The sequence below is a fragment of the Scyliorhinus torazame genome, chromosome 17, assembly GCF_047496885.1.
Source record: "Scyliorhinus torazame isolate Kashiwa2021f chromosome 17, sScyTor2.1, whole genome shotgun sequence".
Lineage (NCBI taxonomy): Eukaryota > Metazoa > Chordata > Chondrichthyes > Carcharhiniformes > Scyliorhinidae > Scyliorhinus > Scyliorhinus torazame.
This window is the reverse complement of record NC_092723.1, coordinates 60,733,862-60,742,280: the sequence shown is the minus strand read 5'-3', so window position 1 is coordinate 60,742,280 and position 8,419 is coordinate 60,733,862. Positions and strand designations below refer to the sequence as shown.

General features: G+C 47.3%; 1 protein-coding gene across 6 annotated transcripts in view; it reads left to right on the top strand.

Annotated features, from left to right (window-relative positions):
- Positions 1-1,006: 1,006 nt before the first annotated feature.
- Positions 1,007-8,419, top strand: part of LOC140393897 (ankyrin repeat and SAM domain-containing protein 1A-like) — a 642,533-nt gene continuing 635,120 nt past the window's right edge. For 4 of the 6 annotated variants that reach the window (XM_072480500.1, XM_072480502.1, XM_072480497.1 and 1 more), the window contains exon 1: positions 1,008-1,262. In XM_072480500.1, the coding sequence (XP_072336601.1) occupies positions 1,120-1,262 (143 nt within the window). In that variant the 5' untranslated portion in view covers positions 1,008-1,119. Of the gene's footprint in view, positions 1,263-8,419 lie in introns of all 6 variants that reach the window. The other 2 variants (XM_072480499.1, XM_072480496.1) reach the window with 1 other exon arrangement.

Sequence of the window (8,419 nt, the reverse complement as noted above, 5' to 3'; positions counted from 1 at the left end):
CAGTCAGTAGTGGTGCAAACGAGCCATTCTTGGTGATCAACGTTGAAGACCTCCACTCAGATTTATGCTGTGGTTCAAGCACTACCATCTTCTTAAGGACAATTAGGAATGGGCAATAAATGTGAGTCTTCTCAGCAATGCCCACATCCCATTAATATATAAAAATAAATTATTTTATGATCACCCATCAGAGAACTTAGACACAGGTTAATGAATACCAAGCATTAGAAGACTTAACATGTACACAAATGCACTACTGATGTTTAACCAAATGCAAGCAATACAGTTTACCAGTACTGACCACTGATAAAGTTTCTGTTGTTTGCCGCATTAAATCCAGACTGCAAAGGAGGTATTATTTGTAGTCAAGTAGGATGACTTTCAAGTGCCAGCTATATTCCTTCAAATTCCATTAATGAACCATGGAGGATTTATTCAGTTCCTATCATCCATTGCCAAATATGACATTTTGAAGGCAAATTAACCAATTGGGGCCTTACTTCCCCTAGCATCCCTGAGGATAGTCATTCGTTGGTTAAGGCTTATTACACATTAAGAGCAGCCACTTGAAGAAGACATCGGAAGACCGCAGCTGTTTGTAGCACTGTACCCAGTGTATATGTAGTTAATTGGCTGTGAAATGCCATGGCCCATTAAAGGGTCATGGACCGTGCTATATAAATAAAGTTATTTATAAAATAACATTGCAATCTGTCTCCACGATTGTGACCTTAAACGTTCCTTTGATTGCTGGTAGCCTTGGTAACGAAGCGTTGCCAGTGTCTGCGATGGGAACATAGGATGGGCTTGGTGCAGAGAAACCCTTCTCCAAGCTCACCTGGCGGCTGCATACCTGGTCACGTCACAGGCAAAGGCGAATTCCCTGCCATCATTGAACTGAGGCGAGGAGGCTGACGAGGAAGTGAGTGTGTACGCGCGCATGCCTCCCGCATCAGGGCGAGTGGTCAGAGGCAAGGCCAGTGCGCCTGCGCCCGACTCGGGGAGAGCCGGAGGAGCGGTTGCTAGTGCGCCTGCGCGCGACTGCAGGCTCGCGGTGGGAGCTGAGCAAGGGGAAGCGGTTGCTCGGTGAATGTGAGGCAACCCGGGCGGGCAGACACCATGGGCAAGGAGCAGGAGTTGCTGGAAGCGGCCAGGACCGGCAATGGCGCCGTGGTGGAGAAGCTGCTGAGCGGCAGGCATCGACTGTCGGCAGGCAGCGGTGGCGGCGGTGGAACCCTGCCTCAGCTTTCAAACCTTCTCAGGTGGGTCAGGCGACAACTTGGGAATCGAGTAAGGATGAGGAGGGGGTGGCTGGGCCCGGGCCGGGCTGGGGGCGAGGAGGCGGGGACGCGGGGACGGGACACCTGGAGGGAGGGAGAACCGACTGTGTTGGCTGCTCAGTGTCTGGAGTCATGTGTTTAGTAAATACGCGGCTAAGTGTTGTGGCTGCGATCACTTTAAATTTAGACAATTCTCAGTGGTCCTAATGGTCGAGGGAAGAAGGTTGCAGTTTAAAAACGAGCTGATGCTGCACGAGAAGTGACTTTATTTTCCTTCATCGCCGTTTTGACTGTTCGGTTCGTTGCACAGTTGACAGTATTGTGCAATTTGCAGTGAGTAAGAATGTTGAAGTTCTTGTTAAGGGAGTGAGGAAATGGTTGCAATCCTTGTGTTTGCAACCTTAATTTTGGTTTTAAAGTTTATTATGTATGTACAATGTAGCCTAATAGGTTGTTTACGTTTGAAGGAAGTGTCGGAATCCCCTTTTAAAACAAACGGTCAGCGAGGATTGTTTGCATTTATTTTGTTTTCGACTTGTTTGAAATAGCCTTGTTTATAAACAGTTCATGGATGCCTCGCACAAAACCGGAGTGAGAAGAAGCAAATATATCTACCCTTGAACCTGATAATTTGAGTTAGTGATTAATGTTTACTTTCTGAACACTGCCAAGCAATTGTACAGGTCTGTTCTCCTTGGGTCAACAATTGTACAGGTCTGTTCACCTTATGCCAAAAGTATTCTTTTAACAAAATTTTCGATGAATTAATAAATGTCATTTGTAACCTGATGCTTTTTTAAAATTATTTTTTATTGGATGTGAGCTTTGTTGGCTGGGCCAGCATTTGTTGCCCATTCCTAATTGCCCTTGAATGTGGTGCTGAACTGCCTTCTCAAATCACTGCAGTCCATTTGCTGTAGGTGTGCTGTTAGGGAGGAATTTCCAGGATTTTGATCCAGCGATAGTAAGGACCGTCGATATATTTCAAGTCAGAGTGCTGAGTGATTTAGAGGCCAACTTCCAGGCAGTGGTTTTCCCATGTATCTGCTGCCCTTGTCCTTCTAGATGACAGTGGTTGTGGGTTTGGAAGGTGCTGCCTAAGGAGTTCCTTGGTGAGTTCCTGCAGTGCATCTTGTTCATGGTGCATACTTTCTCTACTGTTTGTCTGTGGTGGAGGGAGGGAGTCAGTGTTTGTGGATGAGGTGTCAATCAAGCAGGCTGCTTCATCCTGGATGGTGTTGAGCTTCTGGAGTGTTGTTGGAACTGCAATCATCCAGTCAAGTGGGGAGTATTCCATCACACTCCTGGCTTGTGTCTTGTAGGTGGTGGACAGACTTTGGGGAGTCAGAAGGTGAATTACTCACCATACGATTCCTGACCTCTGATCTGTTCTTCTAGCCGCTGTATTTGTATGGCTCGCCCAGTTCAGTTTCTGGTCAATGGTGATCCCCAGGATGCTGACAGTGGGGGATTCAGTGATGGTAATGTCAAGGGGTGATGGTTTGATTCTGTCTTGGAGATGTTACTTGCCACTTGTCAGCCCAATCCTGGATATTGCCCAGGACTTGCTGCACTTGCATGTGGACTGCTTCAGTGTCTGAGGAGTTGTGAATGGTGCTGAACATTGTGCAATCATCAGCGAACATCCCCACTTCTGGCCTTATGTTGGAAGGAAGGTAATTGATGAAGCAACTGAAGATGGTTTGGCCTAAGGCACTAACTACCCTGAGGGACTCCTGCATTGATGGCCTGGGGCTCAGATGACTGATCTTCAACAGCCACAAACATCTTCATTTGTGATAGATATGACTCCAACCAGCGCAGAGCTTTCCCCCTGATTCACATTGACTGCAGTTTTGCTGGGCTCCTTGATACCATACTCGTAAAGTGCTGCCTTGATGTCAAAGGCAGTTACTCTCACCTTACCTCTGGCATTCAGCTCTTTTGTCCATGTTTGAACCAAGGCTGTAATGAGGTCAGGAGCTGAGTGACCCTGACAGAACCCAAACTGAGCGCCAGTGAGAAGATTATTGCTAAGTATGTGCTGCATTGTTGGGATGGTGTGGGACCCGTGGTCTCCCTGGGTGTTGGGTGGAGTCTGGGTCCAGTTTGGGAGCACTGATAACAGCTTCTCTGTCATTTGCTCCGGCAAAGTACTCGTCGAACCCAATATTTAAAAAATCCACCATTACAAATATGGAGGCAACTCCATCAACATTTCAAGCAGGGGTCAGTGTCAAGGCTGGCCCCCATTTGTATTAATGACCTGTTCGAGCTGGCAAGGTTGGATGCTACGTTTTGGATGTGGAAGGGGCTGAAGAGAATGTGGTCTATTCCCGGAGGGGGGTTTACCAGCCTGGAGGAATTGAAAGAGTAATTTGGGCTCGGACTCGTTTAGGTACATCCAGGTACGAAATTTTATTACATGGATGTTTCCGGCATTCCCATTGGTGCCGCCATCACCGTTGTTGGACGGGATCCATTCCTGCTTAGGGTTAGAAGAGGGTAGTATGTCGGTGTATCTGGACGGATCCTGGGGAGGATTTGGTCTCGGTGGAGGGGGTGAAAGCGAAATGGGAGGAGGAGCTGAGGCCATATTGGATGAAGAGGCGTGGAGTGAGGCCCATCGTAGGGTCAACGCCATATCCTCATGCGTGAGGCTGAGCCTGATCCGGCTCAAGATAATGTTTATGGTGCATTTCATCACAGCTAAAATGTGTTGTTTCTTTGCGGGGGTTGAGAATAGGTGCAAGCGCTGTTCAAGGGACCCTCGCTAATCTCATGTATGTGTTCCGATCCTGTCCCAAGCTTCTGCGATTTTGGTTCTCCTTTTTTCGCACCATGTCGGTGATCCTGAACATGGAGCTCTGTCCCTTAGCGGGACTATATTTGGGGTTTTGGACTTGCCAGAGCTGCGAACAGGTGTAGGGGCAGATGCCCTTGCCTCGTAGGTTGCTCAGAGGCGACTCCTGTTGAGTTGGAGGTTGGCAATGCCACCTGATGCCTCAGTGTGGCATGGGGACTTAATAGAGGTTTTGCACCCAGAGAAGGTCAAATACACTGAGGGGGTCAGTTGAAGGCTTCTACTGGAGGTGGCAATCGTTTATACTGTATTTCAAGGAATTGGTTAATGTTAGTTGCTGTAGGGGGGGAGGGGTTGCTTTGATTAGTTAATTCTTTTTAGTTTACGGTTACTATTTTTGTATGAAATGACAACAGGTTAAAAAAAAAATATATATTTTTTAAAGCAAGTGCCACTTGATAGCACTGTTGATGACCCCTTCCATCACTTTACTGGTGACTGAGAATAGACTGATCAGATGGTAATTGGCTGGGTTGGATTTGTCCTTTTTGTGTACAGGACATACCTGGGCAATTTTCCACATTTTTGGATAGATGCCAGTGTTGTAGCTGTACTGGAATAGCTTGGCTAAGAGTGCGACAAGTTCTGGAATATAAATCTTTAGTACTTTTGCCGGAATATTGTCAGAGCCCATTGCTTTTGTAGTATCCAGTGCCTTCAGTCGTTTCTTGATATCACATGGGGTGAATCAAATTGGCTGAAAACTGGCACCTGTGATGCTGGAGATCCCTAGAGGAGACCGAGATGGATCCGGCACTCGGCACTTCTGGCTGAAGATTACTGCGAATGCTTTAGCCTTGTCGTTTGCGCTGATGTGCCGGACTCCTCCATCATTGAGGATGGGGATTTTTGTGGAGCCTCCTCTTCCAGTGAGTTGTTTAATTGTCCACTACCATTCATGACTGAATGTGGCAGGACTGCAAAGGTTACATCTGATCTGTTGGTTGTGGGATCGCTTAGCTCTGTCTATCATTTGCTGCTTATGTTGTTTGGCATGCAAGTAGTCCTGTGTTGTAGCTTCATCAGGTTGACACATCATTTTCAGTAAGCCTGGTGCTGCTCCTGGCATGCCATCTTGCACTCTTCATTGAATCAGGGTTGATCCTCTGGCTTGGTGGTAATGGTAGAGTGGAGGATATGCGGAGCTATGAGGTTACAAATTGTGGTAGCGTAAAATTCTGCTGCTATTAATGGTTCACAGCATCTCATTGATACCCAGCCTTGAGTTGCTAGATTGATCCGAATCTATCCCATTTAGCACGATGGTAGTGCCACAACACGATGGCGAGTACCATCAATGTGAAGACCGGGCTTTGTCTCCACAAGGATTGTGCAGCGGTCATTCCTACCAGTACTATCATGGACAAATGCATCTGTGGCAGGCAGACTGGTGCGGATGAGGTCTAGTGTGTTTTTCCCTCTTGTTGGTTCCTTCACCACCTGCTGCAGACCCAGTCTAGCAGCTATGAATACCCTTGCCACCCTCTGTGCTTCCTCCAAGTGGTGTTCAACATGGAGGAATTGTGACAGTGGATGGTAGGTGGTAATCCGCAGGAGGTTTCCTTACCCACGTTTGACCTGAAGTCATGAGACTTCATCGGGTCCAGAGTTGATCTTGAGGACTCCTGGGGCAACTCGCTCCTGACTGTATACCACTGTGCTGCCAACTCTGCTAAGTCTGTCCTGCTGCTGAGACAGGACATTCACTACCCAGGGATGGTAAGAGTGATGTCTGGGATGTTATCTATGAGGTATGATTCAGTGAGTATGTGAATTTCTTTCCCCCAATTAGCGGGCAATTTAGCGTGGCCAATCCACCTACCCTGCACATCTTTGGGTTGTGGGGTGAGACCCACACAGACACTGGGAGAATGCAACTCCACATGGACAGTGGAACCCAGGTCCTCGGCAGGCAGCAGCAGTGCTAGCCACTGTGCCACCTGTGATTCTGTGAGTATGACAATGTCAGGCAGTTGCTTGAATAGTCTGTGCAACAGCTCTCCCAATTTTGGCACAAGCCCCCAGATGTTTTAAGGAGGACTTTGCAGAGTCGATAGGGCTGGGTTTACCGTTGTATTTTCCAGTGCCTGGGGCGATGCCGGTAATTCTCTCCGGTTTCTTTACTTTTTCATTGACTTTGTAGTGGTTTGTGACAACCAAGTTCCCGACGCGCCTCGCGCGCGGGCTCCCTGTCGCGTCCCGCGTGCGGGCTCCCCGTCGCGCCCTGCACGCGTGCTCAGTTCCCGAGAGTCAATGTGGACATTCCGAATTTCCTTAGTTTCCTGAGGAACTATCGGCGCTGTTGTGCTTTCTTGGTCATAGCGTCGACGTGGGTGAGCCAGGACAGATTGTTGGTGATGTGTACGCCTAGGAATGTTGTCATTGCACCATGTCGCTATCTCCTTCCTGTACTCTGACTCATTGTTTGAGATCTGACCCACTACGGTCGTGTCATCAGCAAACTTGCAGATTGAGTTGGAGCTGAATTTCGCCGAGCTGATGTGTCTCATGACCAACCTCTCGAAGCACTTCATAATGATAGTTGTCAAGGATAGTCGACCTGCATATATTTTTGAGGTCTGTATTTGTGGGCTTGGGATTTGTTGCCTGCTGTTATTGCAGAGCTCTTAAGCCAGCTATTAATTATGGGCAGGAATCAGTATCTTGGATAAGCGTCAATGGTTGACATGAGTGAAATAGATTTCTGGGAGCATGAAACAATAATAACATAAATAAATATATCTGGCTTTAACTTAATAAAAGCCTTGCAAGGTGCTTCACGGGAACATTATGAAACAAAAATTTGCCACTGAAATAAATGAGATATCAGCTCAGATGACCAATAGCTTGATCAAAGAGTTAGGTTTTAAGAAGTGTCAGAAAGGGGGAAAGAGGTGGAGAGGCGCGGGAGGAAATTCTAAAGATCAGGGCCCAGGCAACTGAAGGTGTGGCCACCATGGTGGAGCGATTAAAATCAGGGATGCAAAAATCTAAATTTGATGAGCACAGATATCTGAAGGTTTTGGGAATGGAGGAGATTAGACATGGGGGTGAGCTATCCTGCACTGCAGGAACTTGCTAAGGCATCTTAGGCTGCACTTTCCAAACCCACAACTGCGGTCGTCTAGAAGCAGAATGGCAGCAGACACCATTAGGATTAGGGTTCCCCTTCAAGGCACTCACCACCCTGACTTGGATAGATATTGCAGTTCCTTCACTGTCACTGGGTCAAGATCTTACAATTCCCTCCCTAACAGCAGGGTGGGTGTACCTACACCAAGGGACTGCAACGGTTCAAGAAGGCAGCTCATTACCATCACCTTAAAGACATCTAGGAATGGGCAACAAATGCATTTTTAAAAAGGCATAAAACTGGGTTTCAGCAGTAGATGAGCTGAGGCAAGCTAAGTTTTACGACTTTAGAGATGTAATAGGTGGTTTTAGTGTGAAGCTCTCTCAGTCAAGTATATCAGCAAGATTGCAAACAGATTGGTTTAGTCTCAGACTGCCGTGAGAGAGAGGGAGGGAGTCAGCAGCTTGGGAACAGCTTTGAGTGGGGACTGAAAACAATGGATTGGGCTTCCCAATATTTAATTGGAGGAAATTTCTGCTCACCCAATATTGGATGTCTAATAAACAGTCAGATAATTCACCATCAGTGGAAGAATCGGGAGAGGTAGTGTTGAAGTAAAGCTAGGTGTCTGCAGTGTGCATTTGAAAACCAACAACACTCTGTCTTTGGAATATGTCACCAAGCGGCAGATGTACATGAGAAATAAGAAGGGACTAAGGACAAATTCTTGGGGGATCATCAGAGATTTGCGGTGACAGAGCTGACCCGCCATTGGCTGGTGGTTGGATCTGCAGGTCCCGTCACTGTCAAAGGTGTTTCCGTTCGCATCCTCCACCGCTGGGGGTCGCCGTTGGTGGGACTGGATGATGCTTCAGGTGGGAATGGCTGGAAAATCCCACTCCATGTCTTATAGCTGAAAAGCTTGGTCTCAAAACATTGAATTTTACAAATGCATGATGTTGTAGAGGAGATGGAGGATAATGGTGCGTTCAACTGCTTAAGGGTTGAAGCCAGCTTAAGAAGGATGATGAGGGGTAGTTAGTTTACTTTGCCACAGACCCTCGGACATAACTTGTGAGTTTGATAAGAGTTATTTCGATACTGTGGCAGGGTGGAAACCTGAGTCGGTGGATTCAAGCGCCGAGTTCCGGGGAAGGTGATCACACATTTTGGATGGCGACAGCATATTCAGGGACTTTAGTG